The 23,664-nt window shown below is 42.1% G+C and overlaps 1 protein-coding gene across 3 annotated transcripts in view; it reads left to right on the top strand.

The window, feature by feature from the left end:
• Nucleotides 1-213: 213 nt before the first annotated feature.
• WBP1L (WW domain binding protein 1 like) overlaps nucleotides 214-23,664 on the top strand; it is a 41,409-nt gene continuing 17,958 nt past the window's right edge. Inside the window, exons 1-2 of one of the 3 annotated variants that reach the window (XM_018069266.2) lie at nucleotides 214-361; nucleotides 1,860-1,994. Coding sequence is in view for 1 of the 3 variants with exons in the window: in XM_008934065.3 (XP_008932313.1) it covers nucleotides 17,692-17,718 (27 nt within the window). In the remaining 2 variants the exon portion in view is untranslated. Of the gene's footprint in view, nucleotides 362-1,859; nucleotides 1,995-17,416; nucleotides 17,719-23,664 lie in introns of those variants that run through there. The other 2 variants (XM_018069268.2, XM_008934065.3) reach the window with 2 other exon arrangements.

Below are 23,664 nucleotides of genomic sequence, written 5' to 3' on the forward strand. Positions count from 1 at the left end.
ACTTTTGCACCTTCACAGTTCCTCCTTGTTGATTTTTTTTATTCCAAAGTTGGGAAATCCTTGCAATCTCTTTGAGATCTGTTGGGATATGGAAAGCCTTGCAAATCCCTGCAGTCAGGCATTGACCTCTTGTGTGCTGGGATCTGCCTGCAACCGCCTCTTACTTTCAACCTTTTCCTGAATGTTTCCTGAGCGCTCTCTGGCTTGTTTCAGGGACCAGCTTGGCAGCGTTATCAGGAATCAATAGCTGGAGTCCTTCAGGAAAGAAGTTGAAGATGCTGAAGTATGAATTCTGGTGTCCTGGTTGTTAGAATCTGTTAGCAGAGACGTCAAGATGTGAAGAAAAGAGATGTGAAAGCCGGTACCAAGTGTTCTTTTCTTTGTGCTCCTGAGCTGAGAAATTAGGATCTGAGTTGGCTTCCCTATCCCAGAGGCTGTTGTATAGCTTCCCATGCATCTCATGCTGTGGGAGATCACTGGTGACTTTTGTCAGTATTTTGAGGTACAAAAAGTGGATTATGAGGTGTGGAGACATGGAAATTAGATATGTAATGTAATGAAAAAAAATATTGCCCGTAAAACTTGTGTTATCACTGTGGCACTTAGTGATGTGGATTCCAGTCCTGTGGGTCTTAAAAGTATGTTTTCATATGTATATGCTCTTTACAGAGTCTTCGGTCATGTGGAGGTCTGAGTTTTTGGCCCTTTGGGAGAAATTATGAGATTATTCATTTTCAATCCTGATGCCATTTATTTGCCAGTTATCTCAGAGACTCTTGGCAATATATTTATGACTTCCTACTTAAAATATTCTGTTACAATCAAGTATATCAGAAGTATTGAGCACATAGTTTTGCCTTTCTTTTGATGCTGATTTACTTTATAAAGGCACTATTGAAGTTCTATCTTAGCAAAGGAATACCACCCAGTAAACAATTTCTGCCTGTATTTTGTTTGATTGCTTTTGGGTTTGTAACTGATTTCAGCCAGAACCAATGCATGGCTAGGAATCTTTTTAAATTATTATCCAACTTTTTGCTGGAGACTAAAAGAGGAAAGTTACTGAAGTAGAAAGGAAACCTTTTTTTTTTTTTTTTTTTTTTTGTAAGCTGACTCATGTAAAGATTGGTAAGTTGCAGGGGGAAATTTAAATCTGGTGTTTACTTACTATAGTTAACAATGAAATCTTCCTTTACAGAAAATTATTAGAGTGAATTATGCTTTCAGTCTCCTTGTTATTTGTGGAAGAGTAAAAGAAAACACAGTTGTCTTGATTTTTTTAATTTATTTTTAATATAGATATTTGGTGTAGGTCAGGGTAAATAAAAGGAAGGTGCTTCTTTTTACTGACAGTTCTCCAAAGACTGGCCCTAAAAATATGGTCATCATCAACAATTACTAGTTTTCACAAACAGGATGACCTTGTATTGGTTTTCACTTATTACATGCAAATAACTAAATCATGGAATGTCCATTTCTGAAACCTGTGGTCTTTTAAGAATTCTGATAGTTGTCAATACATATACAAACATTAATACATTGAACTGGCATGAAAAATGTCAAATGAAAAATCAAACGTTAAATCTTTTGCATAGTGTGAAGTAAGAGGTGTTATCTATAAACATTAATTACTTACTCTATTTTGGATATAGTAAATTCTGTTATTCTGCTGGTGGAAAAGGAAAGACTAGAAAACAGTGACTTTGCCAAACATGAAGCCTTGGTATAGTTTGAGAATGGACCACTAGTTATTTTGAGTCCCAGTTCTGTGTTGTATAGAGGCCATAACTTGTCTTGCAAAAAAAACCCAAACAACTGGCTAATGTTAAAAAATGTGTTATCTGTCTTTTTGAAAATAGATGAAATAGATTGCAGAAGAACATATTTGTCAACAGGAAGTAACCATAAACTTAGGAGGAGTGCAGGCGTCGAGCACGGCTGAACAAGACTGCAAAGAATAAAGACAGAACCTCTTTCCCCTCGCTTTTCAGGCTGTAAGTAGGACCAGAGAACACCTTCCTTCATGAGGGTGGAGCAGGCTTTTCCATCCCCTTTGGTGTGTGTGCCGTGTCTTCATGTAAGTCTTGGCTCTTGTGACACAGCATGGAGTGAAGCTGCAGGCTGTCCCCCACAGCCCCTCTGCTCCTGGTGACAAAGGAGGACTTAGATACTAGTAGGATTTGATGTAGGTCAAATCAAACATGAGAATTTCAAGGTGTCCCTGTGCAGCTTTTTGTCATGCTGCCAGATGTGCTTTATTGAACTGTTGCTTGTAAGGAACAACCTTTTGTAATTGCATTGATCAAGATAGTACCCGGGGTGTGTTCCTCATCCAAGGGGAAAAGTGAGGTCAGTAGGAATGAATGCTGTGCTGCAGCTTAGACTGGAAAAGAGATACTTCAGTGTTCTGGGAAGGATAAGTCTGACTTTGGCTTTGTGGCATTCAATCTAATGTGGCAATCTTAATGCTGTATGGCAGGTGACTTTCTTGTCTTCCCTGTTGGGCTGCCCTACTTGTTCAGGTGATGGCCAGCTCTGTACTTTGTCCTCTGCTTTCTCCTCTGGCAGGCAATCCTTTCTGTTGTCCTGGTACATGTGCTTCAGCCTTGCCTGCTTGTCTCCTTTTCGCTCAGAATTACCTGCTGTGTTGCTCCTTGTAGGTGCTTCAGAAAGCTGGAGGCCTGGTTTTAAGTCACCTCCACAAGCTTTTTGGATGTGATGCATAGCATGGGGAGCCATTTGGATGTTGGGCTTTCAGACATTTGGATATTGTAGTGGGAATGAAGGCAACCAGGAAAGCAGCAGACAGGAAAATCCTTCTGTCTGCTGCAATCTGCCAGTAGCCCTGGAGGAATAAAACTGAGATGTTCTCTTAAGCTTTCCACTTTTCAGGTTAGGTCTGTTTGTTTGTTTAATGAGTGAAGAATATTTCCTGTCTCAAACATGTGCAGAAGTGGGATGGCTACATATATGGCTCTCAAAAACTCAGAAAAGCTAATGTTGGCATGTTTAGCATTTTGTACATATTCTGTACTGACACAGTGATAGTCCTTGTAAATTGATGGCAAAACATACAGTCTTTTTTTTTCCTATGTTTTTCTCCACAGTTTAACTCTTTTTAGGAGGTTTATCTCTGATCAAAGGATATTAACAAAATCTTTATCTTCTTGGCTTTACAAATTTGGCTTAAAAATTCTCTACTTCAAACTTGGCAAACATAGCCTTGGTATGCAAACAGTGGGGATGGGATAGGGGAAATTACTTGGCTGTTGAAAAACTACATATGGGAAAGTCACATGGAGCTTTCAGTGTTTTATTTATAATTCTGCAAAGGCCACTTCTAATTTGAAAAATAGAAGAGACCAAATAGTGGCTTCTGGAAAGCAAACAGCTAGATTTTTCCATTAGTATTTTTAATACAAATATTAACTTCACAGATTGTAACACTCTTTCCTCCTTAAATACTCTTTTTTAGCCTTCAGGATGTATAACTGGGTAAACTAACATGAAGAAAACAGTAATTCCTACACAGCATCTGGCTTTTTCAATTCTGATTGTGAAGCCATAAGAGATGTTTTGTTTTCATTTAGCAACTATATATTGAGTTTCCAGAAAGGAAACTCCATTTGTAATAAGTGTACCCAGTGGGAACCATATGCTTTTCACGTTTGTCTTTTATTGGAGGATTAGAGCATTTATTTCAAAATCTCTTTTCCAGAAGAACGCCATTTTTAACATTACCATTAAGTAAGGTTTAACTAAGAACTGAAGCTGGATTTTCAGATTTGGCTGTATATGTGAACAGACATTCCCAAACACAAGTCCTTGGAATGATTTTACTACTTAATAATGCAACCATGAGTTTTATGTCAGCTTGATTCTGAGCAGTGTTTTGCTGATACCAGTCTAAGATAACTATATTATGTGAAATTGCTTGAACAAAGCTAAAAGAGCAATAAAAGTCATCTGCCCAAGAGGCTCTAGCATTCTCCCTCTGCTCAAATTGCTGAATATGACTAAGTCTCTGCAGAATGGCATCTAAGGTTACATTTGGAGTCATTAGGTTATAAACAGTCCACAAAATGTTTTACATACTTCATGTTAATATTCCTCTGAAGATCAAGATTCCCTGGGGAGAAATAAGAATATGGACTAAAAACATTCTCAGTCTTGAGTTTTATCCACGGCTTCCTAGATCACTGAAGATCAACTGTCTCATGAAGAAATTATTGCTAAACAAATTTGGTGCTGTTCTCAGAGTGTTTTTATGGGGGGGTGGGGAAATATACGTGGTAGTGCCCTTTCTTTTAGCTGTCAGATTTTCATATTTTTGCTGACTGGCTGGGTTGTAGATTACATTTGAAAATCTTTCTGACTCTAATTTGGTAAGTTTATATGAACCTTCGTGTTCAAGAATGCTTTTGAGTCCCAGGCCGTGCTGGGAAAAAACATGGTAGAAATGTTCAGATCTTGACAGAATGTCTGAATCTGTGCTGTTGCATAGAGAGAGGAGTTCTTTAACTTCTGTTAATTCTTAGTAAGTCTTATGGCAATATAGAGGGGAGTTCTTGACCTTTCTTGAAGATGCCCCACCATGTATTTCTTTTTGCCAAGAATAAAACTGTGTCTGCTGTGAAAAAGTGGCTGTTTAGTCCTATACACAATCGAAGTAAAACTGGATCTGGGGGTGGAGGGCTGTTGTACTTGGGAAAATGGTCTTGTCTTTTGTTCTGGCATTAGCATTTACTGCCAATACTGAATGCTTGCCATCTGCAGTGGTACAGCAGCAGCCTGTGTGCCTGTGCTCCTTGCTTGTGTGGTCAACTGACCTAGAGCAACACTCTGAAATAAAACAAAACCTCCAGACCACCAGCTTGTCCTTCAGAAACTAATCTTATTTCAGATTCCACTGTTACTTTGTGAAATATTGGGATTTATAGACCTGGCAGGATGACTGTGGCAGAGCTACCACATTACAGCAAGTTCTGGGCTCTCAGTCAAACCCATGACTTATGTGGCATTTCTCATACCTAAGGATGCAACTCACAAGGGATATCCTTGGCATCTGTGTGCATCAAAATTTCTTACAGGTTGTCTAAATGAGAGGCAAAAAGTGGAGGACCTGAACGGGAATCTGTTGAGAGCGGCAGACACTCGTGAGCTAGTTGCAGTTTATAGACTGTAGGAACCACTGGTGCATCTTTCTGCTCTTGGGGAGTTTAGGAAGGAGCATTTTCCATGAGTGTATTGAGGTTTTGGAGGTCTGGCTGTCCCTGGGGTAGTTTGAAAGCTGCTGCAGACAATTTGACCAGCAGTGCCTCACACTAATGAGGAAGCAGCGGGGTTGCGCTTCCTCGAGCCTGCCTTGAAAGGAGAAGTACAGAGGCTCAGCTGTGCAGAGCTACACGACTGCAGAGCATAATAATAGCTCAAAGACTTTTCTCTAACTGCACAGCTCAGGCATACACTAGTTGCATGTTAGAGAATTAAACCTTGTCCAGTGTGCTTTGTCTGGCAGCAAAGCTGGTTGATTCATCTCTGTTACGGATCTGGTTCCAACTTGAATCCTTCAAGCATCTCTGAGGATCTCTCTTGGTGCATGGTGGACACACTAAATGCCACTGGTTCTGTAATAGGGTTTTACATTTACAAAAGATTGCTTTAGCTGATTTTGCTTTGCTTTGCATTTCCCAAGAATTTTAGGACATTTTTGACAGTCACTTGCTTTTCCTTATGGCAACTTCAACTCGGTGTGAGCTCAGACTACAATAAACAGTCCACTGTGTGCTGACACTAAAAGATAAAGCCACGCCGTCAGTGTGTGCTGAATCCTCTCCACAAATGGGGTATATGTGTTAAAAATTCTTAGCATTTTTCTTTCTCATGGCAGACTTGAATTTTAAAGGGATCCTGAAATTTATTACTATCTTCATTAGTTTTTTGCTGTTCTTAAAACCATCTACTAAATTCAGTCATCTAAAACTGAAGGGACAGTAAAGATTTTACTGTTTGTATAATTCACCTTTGGTTTAAAAAATGTATTGCAGCTAGCAAGGAACACACAAAGGCTTAGGAAAAGGTTTTGCAAACAGTGTTGATATAAAATAAAAAGAAGAAAAAAGTTTTGATCTAAAATTTAAGGAGGGAAGTGAGTGAACAGTAACTCAGTAACTGATATAGACTGAAAGGGTTTGCTGTTGTTTTGGTTCTGGAGGGGAAAGAAACAAACAAAGTGCACAAACTTCTGCTTATAAATCTACACACATTAAAATTAATACTAAATGGAAATGGGTCAGGTTAAAGGAAAAATAGTAAGAAGAAGTTAGAAACTAGTGAACCGCTTCAGTCTCTAGTAAAGTATTTATTAGTATTTAAAGATTTATTCTCTAGAATAAATCCCTGAAGGTTTTATAAGCATCTCTAAGGCAATAGGAAATGAGCAGTGTGGATTTATCAGGAACAACCTCAGGGTGGTGGTGGTGGTGAGGCAGCACACTGGTTATGGGATGCTGAGTAGGGATCTGTGTTCAGGATCAAATAGTAATAGGATGGGTCTGTTAAGTCATGAATATGTGCTAAGGAGTAGTCTGTGGTGGTGACTGGTATCCTGGAGGGGTTTGTTTTGCCTCTGTGCCAACAGCTTGGGAGACAAAGAGAAAGCACTTGAGATGCAGATGGAGGGTTGTCTGTGTTTTTTAAGACAGAACAACTTGAAGAAATAGCCCGAAGCCTATTTTACTTTTCCTGAGGGAAAAATGCAGAGTACTTAGTGGGTGGAAAATGTCAAATAGCCTGGGATTTTGGATAAAAAATTGGGTGCAGTTCTTTCAGGAAAAAAACCCCACGAAATCTTTAGTGATGTAGTAACAAAAGTGTCCTATACAGGTATTTTGTAATACTCCATGCTAGTAAGTGATGTGCACCATTTTGGATCTCACATTTTAAGATGAGTTTAAGTTTCAGACTGAGAACACCAGTAAAACCATGATTTAATCCTTGTAGTCTAGAAAAAAAGACTTCATTTGTCTTCTAAAAGCAGCTTATAGAGGAATGGAACAATTTTCCAGGTGAGCTAAGTTAAGAAGCTCACTATGATCAGTTGTCTTGTTTTCGGTGGAGAAGAAGAAATTACTGCCTTATTTTGCACTAAGGCCTGAGTTAATATTAATGGGAAAAAAATCCTAATTTTTAAAGGGCATCGAGCACAGGAGCATGTGGCCTGTTGAGGCAGTGGGGACACCAGTGATTTCAGTCATCTTAAGAGTAGGTTAGAGAAATGTTGATGCTTTGGGTGCAGTGAATCATTCCCAGAGCAGTTTGACAGCCTGGTGCCTCTGGGTTTGCATCTTTCATTTTCAAACAGCCCTGACTTTTGAAGCCTGTATTAAGGAACAAGTGCTGAAAGGGGGACAGTCTGATGACCAGTCTATAATTAAATCCGTAATTAAATCCTGCTCAACAAATGTTGCTGTCTGTCCCTAAGTTCCTTATGTATTTTTACCTGGAAGATTTCTCTTTCAGTGGTCTGATGACTTTACAAGGTGCAGGTTGGGTCTCTGAAATTAAATCGGTGGGCAGTTTTCTCACTTGTTTCCAGGAAAGGGGGGTTGGTCCTTGTTTTCCAAAGGAGATGTTCAGAATTCCCACTCCCCAAACTACATCCTTCAGGGGAAAAATATTACCGTAGAAGCCTGCGATGTGTCAGAAGTGAGTATTTCTAAAAACAGAAAATATTTCCTTACTTTAGAGTTTCTTCATTCAACAGTCACCCACAAGTCTTTGAGCTTTCTGAGTGCTGAGGATGACATGTATATTGTTCACCTTTTGAAGAAGAAAGTGCACTGGCTTTTGACAGTTTGGGGGTTGGGGGTGATTTTCTATTTTTTTTTCTTTAAATTTATTGTTTTACTGTAGTCCTGCTAATTAGCACCAGTTAATTTCCTGTAAAAAGGTAGGATGTCAATGAAGTTTTGATTTGTTTATACAGATGCATATGAACTATTTGGTTTATGCTATAGGAGAATTCAAAAGAAAGCAGTGGTTGCCAGAAATAAGAGGTCACTGGTTTTGTGATCTAGAGCAGGCGCACGTCTGGGAGCCAGACTTGAGCAAGGAGAAGGCGAGTGCTTGGCCTTCTCTCCTTCCTGCAGCCTGCAACCTTGCTGCAGAGAAACGTGTGAAAGAGGTAAAGCCATGTGGGTCACCCTGTCCTCCTTCAGCCCTGCACAGCCAGGGGGAGTGTTCGCTTTATCTGCCAGTGGAATAACAAGCACTAATGGAAATTTTAGCAGTTGGGATAAGATAATACCCATAAAGGCAGGCTACGGTTATCAGCATTTCTTCCCAAAATAAAACTGAATTAAGTTTTTAATGACTGGGCACTGTATGAAATAATCATGCTTATGCATGCAAGGGGAGCACACGTTATGCATATACCTAAGGGAAAAATCCTACAGATACCAGGAAGGTAGGGGAGCGAGACCACGGGGTGTTGGAGGTATCTGCCCTTGAGAGGGCAAAGCCGCCTGGCCTGCAGGTATGTCCCTGAAACTTAGAAACTGGCTGTGATTCGAGGTGCCACCAGTGCCTTTAATGCTTAAGCAAAGTGCAAACTGCGTAATGCCAGAGCCAGTGCTGAAACACGACACTCGGACATCCCTTCCTCCCAGCTGCCTGTTCCTTACATAACCTGGGGCTCTCCCAGGGCAGCCTCCAGATGAGCCCAACGGGAAGTATTTGGGTAACTGGTGGCAGTTCTGCAAGGCACAGAAGGAATAACAATTAGTTGTATTCAGAGTCTAATGGTTGTAATATCTCAAACAACCTTCAGGCAGGTATCCACATTTTATGGTTAGGGAAAATAGCTGCCGAGAGCGTAAGTGTGGCAGGATGATGGAGCTGGTGATGGGAGGCATTGCATTTTTTGCCCTGTGTGCTTGGATCAAACCAACTTCATCTGTACCTGGAAACCTGTGTTTGTGAGCTCTGGTTTATGTAGATAATGCTTTTCTGGGGGCCCTTTTGTTTGAGGCAGTCTCAAAACCTCTCTCCTCTGGCTGACAGAGCAGAGAAGTGCATGGCCTCTTGGGGAGCTTTTCTTGTCTTCCTTGTAAAGATATGGGCCAAAGCAAGAACTGGTAATGTAATGGGAGAGATTAGGCTTTAAGGTCTTGATCTTTTCTGCTCTTTCACAGATATGGGTAAACTCAGCTTGATACTGCACTTAACCATACACAATGCTGGTATAATATTTATTTTTGTTCACTCATTTTTTTTCTTCCAAGTACTTAGAGATATCTTAAGATGAGGTTTTCTGAAGTGTTTTTTCCCTAAAGTTGTATGTTTAAAGAAATTTTTAACTGTGGAGGTTAAGACTTGATAGCTCTCAATGAAGTTTTGTCTGGGGATTTAAAAGTGATGTCTTTAATACTGTTGTGTTGTGATCTTTTAAATGCTTCTGGTATCGAGCTTTCTTAATGGTTAAACTTGTGATTTCCTTTCATTCTTTGTTTTGGTTTTATGAAAGTATATGTGTGTGTGTGTATATATATCTACATCTATATGTCTGTGTGTGTGAAATCTTCAGTGCCCTTTGCTTTGGAAGAGAAGTTTTCCTGTCTTTTTACTAGTCAGACCATGCCATGTGGAAGGGCTTTCCTCATGCTCCAAGCCTCACCCTACCTGTAGCAGTACAGGGGAGTTTATGTTTCTGTTAGATAATGGAAATCCTGTAAAACTCTAGGTACTGCACAGCCCACTGGGTTAATGACAGAGTTTTAGTTTTGGGAATACCATATTGTGATCCACACGTATTTTCTAAGAAGAAGAAGATTTGGTTAAGCCAGTTGTTTGTGGTTTGAGTGTCACAATCCCAGTCATTTGTGCAACCCAGAACCCTCTTATTGATGGAGAGGTAGGTGCCACAGCAGGGCCTGGAGTGAAGAGTTCAGGGAAAATAGTACGAAAGTGCTTGAGAGTATACACAGGACAACTTGAGGATGTTTTCCTCAGTATAATCTATGTGATATTGCTCTGCTGTGTAACATTACCAAATCATAATATCCAGCAGCGTGCCCAGAATGAGGTAGCTGCTGATGTCTTTTTTTCCCTAAAGGATTTTCCAGAAAATCTGTTCCTTTGAAGAAGGGTAAGGGCCATATAGAAGTGCTATTCTGCTAGAAACAAAAACTTAATTCTCAGAATCCAATAAAAGAACCTCTTTCTTGTAAAACGAGCTGTAGAAAACAAGACTGCTGGGATTTTGGGGGCTTTCCTAAATTTCTTCAAGATGTAAACTTAAGCTTAGGAAAGACCAACAAACTTCAGAAGGATCTGACCAGGCTGTACACATAACAGATGCCCCTGGCAAAGTCTTAGGTGATGAGAAAGCCTTATAAATTGTCACCTCCTGTCAGGTTAGCCAACTGCACCGTTCCTGAAGCAAGAGCTGAGTGTCTTTGGGCAATCGGGTGCCCATTTGACACCACTGTTTCTGAACAAGGTGTGGTTTTTTAGGTTTATAAGAAAAGTAGCAGAGGTTAACATTAAATTACTTCATAATTTGCAGGAATACCATCACTTCAAATTACATGCATCTGCACATGTGTGATTATGTGCTATCTATTCATATCTCTCTGGCTGTTTCCAATGATCAATGTGCCTGTGCCTCAGTGTGAGACTGGATTTTATCTGAAAGTGGCTTTTCACACGGCGGCACTTGAAACAGTGAAAAAGGGGCAAAAGGCCATGACTTTTCTTGGATTTTTGTCTTCTTCCTTACGGTGCTGTGATGCAATTTGGCTGATCCCTGACCCTCTTTTGCTCCAGACTTCTGTCTTAGGTATATCTTGGTGATGAAATACCATGTCACCACCCTTATCTTCAATAGATTCTCTGGCTTTGTGGTAGGTTCTTTATAAACGCATTCACAGGCTCAAGAGAGAGACTTCAAGCCCTGCCTGATCTGCAGCAGGCCTTGCCCTATGTAGTTTGGCCCAGCAGTGGCAGTGCCAGATAACTGCTCCATGTATAAAGGTATATTTCTCTTTGAGGACGTGTAAGTTAAGATTGTCTGCGGTGTACTTGCCTGTTGATGAAAAAATCCGTCTCCTAGGACCCCAGAAGATCATTTACAGCAGCATTAGCCCATGGAATCTAGAGGCACAGAAGAATAAGGAAGATGAAAACCTTAAAGTCAATGCTAGTCACCCCAGCACTAGTGTTGTTAGCTTTGGCAAATCCTGTCTCAACAATAAAGCCAGCTGCCATTTTGGCATCAACACAGACAGACTTGGCATCAGCCCCTCTGGCATAAAAAAACTGCTTCGTGGGAGCTGGCACCAATGCTGTGAAACAAGGGTAAGGCCCAAGGGAAATGCCAAGCAGACATGAGATGAGCACTAAAAATAGTGAGTTGCTGTCATTTGTAGAGAAATCAAATAGCACTTCTAAGAGTAGGGCATCCAAGATCTCCACCAAGGTTGTGCTGGTAAGCAGCTTCAGGACAATGCTGTCTCCTCTGATGATGTGACCAAAGGACACACACAGGCTGTATTTTCGGTACCCACATGGTGCCAGACTCTAAAACTAGAACAGACGCTTACCGTCTGATTCCACATTTGGGGGATCCTGTTACTGTCTGCAGACTCTGCCTTCTGCCCTGTCTGGAGCAGATCGTCTCCTCTTGAGCCGTTACCAAAGTCCTGTTTGCATACATGGGCATCAGGAAGACAAGAGCTCCAGTGCCAAAAAGCAAGGAGCGAAGCTGGTGTCCCTGTACCACCCCGGATACACTAGTCCTGGAGACAGTCTTGTCATTTAACAGCTGAACTCCCCACTCCTCCTCCTTCTCCCCCTCCCTGCAGTCTTAGAGAAAGCTGAGTAGGCTTTCCAGTGACTTCATTACCCACTCCGGACTAACACTGAAGCCTGGCATCTTCATTTGGGCATCTCAGGTGCCCAAAAACCTGGGAATGCTAAAGGGGCAGAATTGACCCTATCTCCACTGAAGCAGATAACATCACTTCTCAGTAGTGCATTTTCAACCCTTTAGTCCCCCTCTGTCTCAGTGGTGAGGACTTTGAAGTTTTTTAAGACCTCTAGGCTTGACCAGAAGGCCTGGGTATCAAAACAGTGGTCATACAAAAGTAGATGATTCACGTGGTCTTTTGTCAGTTGCACTGGGATGGCCACAACTCTGTGGCTGTGGAGAAAAGTGTGCTTGGACCTGTGGTTATCACTTCCTCCTCCATGAGGAAACAGCAATGGGAACAATGTCACTGAGAGCTGGAAATTTCAAGCTACACTTAGAAAAAACTATTCTGGTCTCAGAAGAGCCTAGACTTTTCATTGCCACCACTCTTCCATCAGCTAAACAGCACAGTGGGTAGGAGTCTGGAACAGCCTGGATGTGGCTGCTTTTTTCTCCTGTCAGATGGGTGTTGGAGAGGACTCCTCTTGGGTGTGTCCTCCACAACCACACATTGTCTGCTCCCTGCCCTTTCATGAGTGCCCTTCTTCGGATAGCTTCATACAGGAGGCAGCTTCAGAGGAGGGATTGCTTGCTGTACAACAGTGCAAAGAGAAGTGCTGTACTGTTGCCATTTCTTCACCCACATAGGAGCAGCGAAGAGAAATACAATGAAATACAAGGTGACAGAGTGGGTAGTGGCTTCCTCTGCAATTTGCCCTACTTGGGTTCAGGGCTCACACGTGGCTTTCAGGTGGAGAGGTGGCACATATTTGCACTTGTCTACTTGGCTGACATTTGCTGTTTGGGATTCAGCTGGAACTGAGAGCTGACTGGAATGAAGCATGAGCTGTTGTTGTTGGGGTTCTCTGCAACACTGAGCACGTTTTGAAGTGCATAGTCTCATCCTCCCTGGTTAACCAGTTACTCAGAGACAAGGACAGGTGACAGTAGTGAGGTTGAAATGCACTTGTCCCTATTTGCTTAACTTACTACGCTGCAGAAGTTTTTTGCACTTCTAAACCACTGAGCTGACAGAAGTGACAGCCTGTGGGGAAAAGGGACCTGCCCACAGACAAATTCTAACCACTATAAGCCTTTATGCTTCACTGAATATTAAAATTTATTGATCCATCAAACTAGTTGCAGTGCTGGCTCACAAGCCAGTTCCAAACATGTATGGTGTCTTTTCCTGTAATTATTCTTTGTTCTATCTAACAATGATTAAGTCAGTTTGGCCTGACAAATAGTAAATGCAAGTGACTTCAGTGTTCTTGTTTTGTAGTTGAACTGCACACAAATTGGGGGACCCGCTTACCCCACTCCTAAACAGTAGAGTAGTACAAGCCACAAGAAGTCTGAAAAGTTTGCTTTGGACCACTTGCCCCCTAAGCAATGGAGTACATACTCAGGTCCTGTAGGTACTGGGAAGTTGTTAGGCTGACCTGTTGCTGCTGGTCCTCTGGAATTTGTTGATGCCATTCCTGATAGGCAGTGCTAATACCATATGTTACATGAACCCACAACACCTGGTCCTCATATTGGAAAGTCATTGTGTTATTGTAACAGTGTCATTAGGGTGGGGAAGTCGCCCTTCACTCTTCAGGGATCAACCACAAGTGGGCAGGTGGCCAGACAGAAATGGTTTCTTGGCAGATCTAGCACTGCATTGCTGCTGCAGCACTGGTGATCTCCCTGTGTCTTATGCTGGTTTTGCTAGCAAGCCCTTTAGAATATTTGCTGTCAAACCAGATACAGTTTGTTGTTCCTGGATATTGTCTTATTCTAGAGAAACAGAGATCTACTTTTATGCCTTTCTGTGTATTTCTTTCCTTTTTTTTTCCCTTTGTTCCCAGAGCCATCTCCAAGATTGGGAAAAAGAAAGTAACTCTCACTGAGGTTGCTTCTTTCACCTTAATTTCAAGTGCCTGCAAGATTTGTGTAGTCTCAGTCTTGGCACCCAAGGCTTTGGGCTGACTAACAAAAATGGATAGCTGGTGCTTCAGGGATGCTCCTCTTATCAACATGAAAATAACAGGGTGCACTGGGGCAAATTAGAATAATAGAAGAATAGAAGAATAATGGAAGAATAATTTGATAAAATTATTCCAATTTTATAGTCAACCTGTGTATGTATATAGCTGCAGAACCATGGTATTAAAGTTTAACTGAGGGAGTATTACACACCACCCATATTTACTGTTCAGAACTTCTCCCTGCCTAGAACTGTAATAGTGGAGCACCTGAGAGCAGCCTTGTGCTTCAAGTGTGACAGATTTGAGATGCACAACTTCAGTTTTTGTTACAATCATGTTATCATAACTGGATCACCCAAAGGTCAGGCTATCTCCTCAGGGTGTATCAAAATTAATACTATACCTTGCTGGATTACTAAACCTGCTTGCAGGCATCTCCCAACATGGAAAGTGATTCTGAAATGGACGAGACAAATTCTATAATCTACTTCAGTTTTGTGTTTATATCTGAGGCCACAAGTCACTGTGTGTTGGGCTTGTGAAGGTATGTCAAGCAACTTCCTTTGTTTGACATCATATTTGGGGCAGATGGCCTGTTTGGGAGAACAGTACTACAGACTGGTAATGCCTAGAGGCCTCTATTCCCTCTTTTTCCAAAGTGGGATCCATGCTGACGTGCCTATAAAGGATGGTTGGTGGCTGCCTAAACAGGCAAATTTTCAAAGTAATGTAGATCCCATAATCTGTCCTGACATCATTCGTGACTTTTCAGAGCCCTTAAGAGTCATCTGCTGAGAAACTGTGAAAACTTGTGTTAGCTCTGTTCATTATATATTGGATAAATACACTCTCGTGTGGCCTTTGCAGATCTTAAACTCCAGGTTTGTGTAAAGGAAGCAAACCCATGCTAAGTCTGCCTTAGAGCTGCTCTTGCTTTCATTAAAATAATTATTATTTCAGCTCTGGTTTCCCCCAAGCCATAGAAAATTAGAAAGGTTTTGGAAATGGACAATGAGCATCTAAGGGCTTCGGGAGAAGATTTTACATTAAGAGGATAGGGGAGATTGATATCTTTTATAAGAAGATAGCTAACAGGTACAGAATAATGAATGAGTGAGAGGATGGATAGGGACTTCTCTTCCCACCTGCTAATAATAAGAAAGTCAGATTAGAAGGCGGTGAATTCATTCCTGATGAAAGAAACTATTTGTTTACAACCACTGTCTATAAAACTTGTTGCTGCCAGACAAAGCTTTGGGGCAAGAACTTATGAACTAAAAAAAAAAAGAGGAGAGGGTGAAAGGATATCAGTTGGAATATACAAAGCAATTGCAACAATTAAGAGAACCTAGGTATTTTGGAAAGGTTATGTGTTGATTAGGGTTTTATAAGGGTATGAGCTATCTTGTCCAGCTTTTTTTTTTTTTTTCTGTCCCTCTACAGGATTTTTTCCATAGTCACCTATAGCAGAGTTGTGGAGCATGTTACTGGCCACTGTCACTCAGGGACTGCAAGAGAGGGTGGCTGCTTCTGCTGCAGTCAAATGTGGTAATGCCTGCCTGGAAACTACCTTTTTTGTGTCAGTCTTTCCAGGATTTCTAAATTCACACATAAATTAGGATGCCTTCGCTTTTCCGCTAAGTTACTGCCTTCGATAGTTCTTCACAACTTGTCTTAGATCTGGAATGATGCTTTTGCCTTTTGAGTATGTGCTGGGGGAGAGGCGGGTGGTTAAAGTTAGATTCCTTCTGACAGTAGGGATTTAGAAACTGCTGCATTGGCTCAGCCCTGGGATCTGCCTTGTCCAGGGCTCTGGATAGCAACAGCCAAAATCGGATGTTTCAAAGGCCAGTGTGAGGCCATAGAACAGATTACTAAAACAGAAAGCTGCCCTTTTATATCACTGGTGTTTGTCCACAGAATTGGAAAAGCAAAGGTTGAGAGTTTGTTAGATCCAAGAGCACAAAAGCTGGAAAATCCCGTTGCCTGGCTGATGCTTGTTAACACTGATGTTTTGTATCCTCCAGGAAATTACTTATGTGCCTGTTTTCTCTTAGGAATATTAGAGATGTGCTTACCTTAAACAGCAAGTTTAGATGGTGCCTTTAGATTGGTTTAAAAATAAGTGGTGCTTGTGTATAGTCTCCCAGCCTAATTGTGTTGAGGACCCCCACAGTGGGGTTCTCGCTTTGGAAACCACCCTGGGCCGGGCTGGGAGGAGGCAGCAGAGGTGGTCACTGAGTAGTTTTGGCTTGTGCAAAATGGGTGTCTTCTTCTGACACTGGTGCAAGCTCTCTGACTGTTGGAGGTGGGGAGTGAGTGTCTGTCCTGCTTTTTTTATTCTTTCCTCTTAATTTATTTTTCTCCTCTTGCAAATTAGCATTTGTAAGAATTTTATGTGATTTCTCTCTTCTGGAGTACTGAAATTATTGTTAAAACTGCTACTAAAAAAGGCATTCAGTGAACTCACTATGGAAAAAATGTATATTCCTTTCCTTGTAATATATTTTAATGTGTTGAGCTCCAAAGCCAAGAAGGCCAAAAGCCAGGGGAGTTGCTCCTCTTTCAAATATCCGGAGCTGTTGCTGGGGCATAAGGGAGGGATGATGGTGTCCTAGTCCCCACCCTCCTGGACAGACGAGGACAGCTGCTGATTACAGAGAAGCACGAAAAAAAGAGGTTGCTGAACTTTCAAAGTGGACATAGAAAAGGGAGTTAAATTTAGATTACCTTCTGCAGTGTCATCTTCTACACTGCTGTGGAACTTGCTGTACTCCTTGCTTGGGGGAGGACAAACAAGACATGCCATCCTGGGCACCAGATGATTAATTTGTTTATAAGGCTTAATTGCCCCTTGGCATGAAAATGTGAAATGAGCTCAAGTAGAATGAGAAACCTTTCCACAGGGCTTCTCACATTTTCATTGGGGTATTCAAATCTCTTCCCATCACCTGTGTGATCTTGGAGAGGCCCGATCCTGATCTTTCTGAATCAGGGGAGTTGTTGCTGTTTCTTTAAAGGAACAGCTGTTATCAGGAGGGGCTGAGAGTTGAACAGTGCTGTTAAATGTTGCTCAGAAAAAGTGGAGTCGCGGTGGCAGGCAGAAGGTGGCATGGGAGTGCTTTGGATCTGTGAAGGCTTTACCCAGGTCCCCAGGAAACCGTGGTGGTGGCTCCTAGGACTACAGTGCTGTTCAGCGAGCAGCATCAAACTTAGCTTTCTCCTCAGAAACAGAGGAAATTTCTATTTTTGCCTGGTGAGATTTAATCATCACCGAGGAGCTGTCGGCTCCTGCCAACGTTTTTAACAGACTCCCCTCCACCGCAGCATCCCGTTAGCAGGGAGCAGAGCACTCCTGCTCTGCCGGGGTTCCCTGCCAGGGTCCCGTTTGCAGCGCAGGCTGGTGTCACCCACGAGCTGTCTTAAGGTTCAGGGCTGCTTTGGCTCCCCCTTTTTTTTTTTTGGTTATTTTTTCAGAACTGCCCGACCTGATGTCATTTCCCTCTTGCAAACACCCCGGCTGGGCTGCGTCTGAGATATGTCACAGGGAGTGGGAGGAGGAGGAGGGGGAGCCAGCGAGTGCGTGCAGTGTCCCAGGACCCTGTTTACTTAGCATTCCCAGGCGAGGAAGCCCTGGTTTAAATAGGATCGGAGGAGCGGGCTGCCCACAGCAGATGAGGAAATGGTCGCTGTGGGGCTTTAAATTCCTGCCTTCCCATGTGCTGGTGTGGAGGATGAGCCTGCAGAATGCCTTTCCTCCTGGGTCTCAGACAGGTAACCGGCTTCGGTGCGGGGGGAGCTGCTCGCTCAAGTGGAAGATGTGACTGATTGCTTTTACTTTTATTCCCCTCACCTCTAAGGAAATGATTTCTGACTTCCCCGAAACGGAACTGTACAAACAGCACTTCCCCACCCGTGGCGTGTGATCGGGGAGCGTAGTTGTGTGAGAGACGCTTTTTATTAGTAAGGAAGGAGCAAAACTGTGAGCCAAGGATAGAAACTCCCTTGTTATTGTAGGCTTTGCGGCAGGGCGGCTCTTTGTGTCGTGCTCCTGTGCAGTTGTTGTTTGGTTGCGTTTTAGGGTACTTTCCACAGTCCTTAATTGTGTTTGCATTGCTTAAAAACAGGTCGAATGAACCGTTTTCTTGTGCGAGCAGTGTTTTGAGTGTTAAACTGCAGGTTTAAAACGGAAAAAAAAAAAAAGGAGAAAAATAGGGAAAGAGGCATTTGAGGCATTTGTATATATATGTGTGTGTGTGTGTCTCATCTTTGACAAAGGTCACCAAATGGAAAATGGCAACATGCTGCGACCCCCAGCTTGGTGACTTTTTAATTGTTCTGAGAGAGTTTGCGCTTTAACAAGAAACTTGGGATAATGTAATAGCTGGTAGTGTCGAGTGGAATGAGAAACGGTAGCAACTGCCCAGCTGCTCCCTGCTGGAGGAGGTGCCAACTATGCGTTCCTAGGCTCGGGGAGAGCAAACTCTTTTTTTGGTCTGGGAGGCACGTCTGTAGGGGAATCTTAACTGTAAACTCTTTCCAGCACTGCTGTGATCTGTAATCCACAATGAATGCATATTGCATTATATCAGAGTGCTGCTTGTAGTCTCTAATTTAGAATTAAAAAGTCAAGATTGGACCATAGCATGGTTTAAACTGCCTACTTTCGGTTGTTTAGAAACGAAGGCAAAAGGCCTTAAGCACACTGCTGAGTAAACAGTGCTGCCTCTTTTTCCTTATCAGATCAGTTTTGGTGAAATGCAGCTCCTCCCACTTTGCTGAACCGAAAACAGTTTTACATAAGAAACTGCCTCTAGCACAATGACCTTCTGTGATTGATGCAATACCTATAATAATAGTTCACTTGTTAGCTCTCAGGACAAAGAGACTTTCCCTAAAAACCTCGGAGCTGAACCAAAGAGGGAAATTCGGGCACAAAGGCTGAATGGCTTTAGGTAACTTTCGAATAGCTGTGAGACATAACTGCCTCAAATGTTGAGTCTCACGGATGTGATTTGCTCCAAGTTCCTATTTTTAAATTATTTTTTTTGTTCTAGAGGTGTGTTCAGGCATTTGAGGTGCTGCATAAGGTGTAAAAGTGGAAGGTAGGTGTAATTTGGCTTCATCTACTCAAACAGTGAACACCTGGTTATCTCAGTGGATGGATGGTACGTTTTTCCTCTGCTGGTAACTTTTCAGCATCGATAGAGGCATTTACAGGAAGCAGGAAAAAAAGGTGTTGCCTCAAAAACAGAGCAAAGCTCTTGACTATTTTTATCCACTGATGAAGGATATAGTGGGAAACAGCTGCTTGAACTTTTCTTAGTTTTAATCATTCTTCAATTAGTCTTCAAAAAATCAAATCTGAAGTATTTGTGATTGTTTCCTGCGTGCAGATACTATTCAGAAATTTCTTTTTCCACTTCTAAAAGAGCAGAAAATAAGTGTTGTTAGTGAACAGTGCTGTTTAATTCAAAGTGTGGGAGAAATTCAGGAACATCTCATCACCTCTGTTGTCTCTTGGTTTACACTTGGACTGTTAACACTTGGCTGTCTGGGATGTCCTTTGTTGTTCTCACTCAACACAAGGGTCCTGATCCTGGGTCGAAAGCTCAGGGAAGAGATGCTGGGTGGGGTTCCCTCCCGGGAGCTGCGTGACGAGGACGGAAGGGTCACGGTGAGAGCTTCAGCTCTCCAGGACCGGCACCCCTTCTCTGCACCCCACTGAACAACTGCTTCCCCTTCATCTGCCTTTCCTTCTTCCTGGGGACCCGACAGCATTGTAGCACATGGACTGCCGAACACATGGTAAAATTAGGGTGCTTGCCAGGTTTTGAGGGTTTTTTGTTGTTGCAGCGGGGTTGGTATTTAAATGCATAAAAGCGAGGTTAGCAGTATCTGACATGAGTGCAGTGTGGGTGTTTAAAGCTCCCATCCCAGGAAACTTGACTGTATAGGATCTCAGCTTTCAGTTTCGAGTGAGCATTTCCTCTTAGAGTCGCAGGTGGAAGCTTGAACACATTCGTCTAGTTTACTACATAAGTGTAAAAGGAAGAAAAAAGGTTAAGATGTTGGATTCCTTAACATTTTCAGTTTTACTTTTAACTGCTCGAGATTTTCAGCTGTTTGGTAATTTAAAACAACAGAAGGCAGCCTCCTCAAAGCTGTAATTTCCTAGAAGTGAGCGTTTTTAACGTGCAAGGGCTGGGGACTGCAGGTGGGAAGCTTCTAGCAAGGCGTGAGGAAGTAAACAGTCTCACATGGTGCTTAAAACCCGAATGTGTAGTCCTTGGAGTCTGAAAGTGAAACTTGTGATAAACAAAAATGAAACCAGCTTTTATTGAAATATATTTAAAGTGTCCATGATCTGTGAAAGGACAGTGTTCCTTTAAAGATTGTTGGGAGTATTTCTTCAGGATAAATGGATGCAACAAACCAATTTGTTCCTCAGATAAAGGTTAATAAAACCTTGGAGGTGCTGCATCTGCTGGGGGTGAAGATGGGTCTGCTGTGGCTGATTAATCACGCTGATCTAAATATAGTTCTCCTGATGCTGGCATTAGTGAAGCAATAAATGTTGTGGATTAGAATTCCCAGTTTGGAGATCTTTATTGTGCTTGAGACAGCTCAGAGGCATCTTTCTTCCCCCACTTATTATGCTTTTAAGTATTTGGATATTTGCACTTATTACAATTTTTTTTCCATGTTCAGCAAAACAAAATTTGTGGTGGGTGACTTATGAAGAAATGTCCAGACTTGATTTATTTCCTGGCCTCAGCTGTCTGTCATAAGGCAGGCTTACAGGAATCTATCCCCTGTCGTGCTGGCAGGGCCTGGCACCCGAGGTTCCAGTAACTCCCAGCAGTCAAAGCCACTTTCATCTTTGGCAATCTTAGGTGCTTTTGTTAAATTGAACCCACCAAAGGCATGACACTTGCTCAGATTGTGGATTTCTGATTTCATGTTCTAAAGGACTAACAAGTGTAGTATTTGTGAAGACACAGAATATGTCTGGAGGCTTCGGTGCAGGCTCAGCCAGGTGTCTGTCAGTCCTGTGCTGTCTGTCAGTCCTGATCCAGAATTCCCCAGCAGTTCTGCCTGTCCTTGCTGCAGTCCCACCTAGAGTCCTTCTCTGAAAGGATCTAGTGAGTTTTTATTTAAGATTATTTCGAATGGGAACTGGGGGGCTGCTAGCAAACCAGCAACTGTAGTAAACCCTGTGGCAAGATTTGGCATTCCAGCCTAGTATTTTCAACAGCAATTTTAACCTGCTAACACTTGAATTCTTATCTGACAGAGATGCTCATCTTTGGTAGCTTTGGGTTTGCATTCTCATGAACTGTTGCTGGTGCACTTGGCTAACGATCACCAACACCTAGTGATAGTCTGATATGTGAGATTGAGTAACAGCCAAGTGGGAACTAATAAATAGTGGATATCAAATAGTTGTTTCTGACATATTTAATATACTGACAGTCATTTCCATTCTGTTACTCAGGATACTTAAAAATATATATGGTTCAAATATTGATTGTGAGTTACTCAAAATATTAATACTCAAAATTTTAATATGTTTTTCTGAATATAGTGTCACTTGCTTTGAATCCATCCTACTTGTTATGGGTGTGTCTGGGTACTGAGAGCAAGGAACTGCTGCCTGCGAGTAATGAGATTAGTGAAATAACTAGGTCAGGATTTTTATTTATTATCAAACGCATGCTTATTACCAAAGTCCCTGTAAGAGCCATGAAACCAGAAGGTCTGGAGTGGTCACAGGTTGAGCCTGAGTCCTGTTAAAAGCAGTTGCATCTTGCCCTTCAGGAGATGCCATTTTGGCAGTCTCCTTGCAGCCTGCTGCTGGGCTTTTCTCTGTGTCCCACTGTTTGTACGCCTGTTATTCAGTCACTTATTCCCCCTGTCATTCTGTTATTATTCTCTGTCTCTCTGTCTCAGTTCAAATTTGCTGTGTAGCACCTTGACAAATGCTGTACTCAAGTTTGGAAAGAATAGGAAATTAAGTCTAAAAAACTTTCTGTCCTACTAGACAGGAAGGGCCTATAAACTGCTGCCAGTAAATGCAAGTCACATTTCCAGGTGTTTCCCAGGGCATCAGGGTATTACCAAGGTTAGGATGAATAGATATTCTGGCAGGTTGAATGACACATGGAGGACAAATAAATGCAAGGTGCTCATATTGAGGGTAAAGGAGGCCGGATTTCTGTGGAAAGAGGAGACAGAGCAAAAACCTAAAGTGGTTATTAGATTTCATGATACCGGCCACTGCTGGTTTTGGTTACCTGGTTAATGCCAACTGAGGAGTCATCTTTTGTAGGTGGTTCACTGCCAACTATGCACTTCTGAGCGTGGGCTGTAGTGTTTGTTGCTGCAGTTGCACATATTAATTTTCAGCTTGGAAAATAGCCACAGTAGTCTGGAATTTGCTCATCTTCACCTTTCTCCCTTCTGACATAGCAACAATGTTCCTGGGTTAACTGCTGACTTTGGAGAGTACAAGAGTGTGAAGTGCCTTGATCCTTTTATTTTGATGATACTTCACTGTCAATCAAGTTTTCATTTCCCTTCATTTCCTGCATTGGCTTCAGACGCAGTAAATCCTATCAGATTTATGGGTATGAAACCCAACCATTTAGTACTGAAAACCTTTACAAAAGTAGGATAAAGAAGTCTCTTCATCCCTCCTTGCAGAGAGGAGCAGTTAGTCAACCTGCAGACCTCTGTGAATGCCTCTTGTCTTGATTGTGCCCCAGATTTTGACCTTTAATTTGTGATGTAGACCTCCAGCACAGGTCTAATACTAAACTGGAAGGTAAAGAAAATAATTGGCTTTTTTCCCTGGCACTGACATTGCTGTGTGCTGTCGCTTCAGATGTGACAACATACAGCACTGCTTTGAATTCTCTTATACCTTCCATTGCTGGATATTTTAAGGATTATTTGTAAAAGCACTTGACAGCAAAAGCGTGCTTTAACTGGCGGAGTTGCCAGTGTGATTGTGGGTTTACCACAAATGCCAAATATTAACAAGAAAATAAGTTAAAATCTTATTTGTATTCAGAGTTGCTTTATAAAGTTTGACTTGTGAAAACTAATCCAAGATGCCACATCTAAAATACAAAGAACTATATTTTCTCAAAACGCACCAAGATGAGGTCTTCCCAACTCAACTAGTTTCATGAGAAAGAGCCTGCACCATATTTCACAAATAGTTTCTGTTGGACTGGACTGGGAAGGGACACAGGCTCCAGGACTGCAGAACCTTCTCCTGAAAGCTCCCACCCTTGGAATGTGTGTCAGGGATCCAGTGATTCCAAGTTCTCAGACCAGCTCTTAAGATGATGCCAGGGAGGCAGTGATATCCATGCAGCCTAGAGTACATGCTGACTTACTGGACAAAGTAAGTCCAGTAAGTAATTCCCTTGAAATTAGCTGGGAATCTCTTAGGCTTTGCAGGTGGGAGATAAAGGATGGCATGTTCTGGCTTCTTAGTCTGGAAACAAGAATATTCTGCACTAATGGAGGTGAATGCTCTTTGAGAGCAGACCCACGTAGATCCTGCTTAGTAATCCTGCCTGGAGGCATCTGCAGTTAGCTGAACAAAGGATGGTGGGGAGGGATGTGCTTGCCTGGACAACAAGAAAACAAGACTGTCCTTCAGTAGGGAAGTCTACTCTGGAATGTGATAGCCACCGGCTATTGGGG

Source organism: Manacus vitellinus, unplaced genomic scaffold (assembly GCF_001715985.3).
Source record: "Manacus vitellinus isolate BGI_N305 unplaced genomic scaffold, ASM171598v3 scaffold_15_pilon, whole genome shotgun sequence".
Taxonomy (NCBI): domain Eukaryota; kingdom Metazoa; phylum Chordata; class Aves; order Passeriformes; family Pipridae; genus Manacus; species Manacus vitellinus.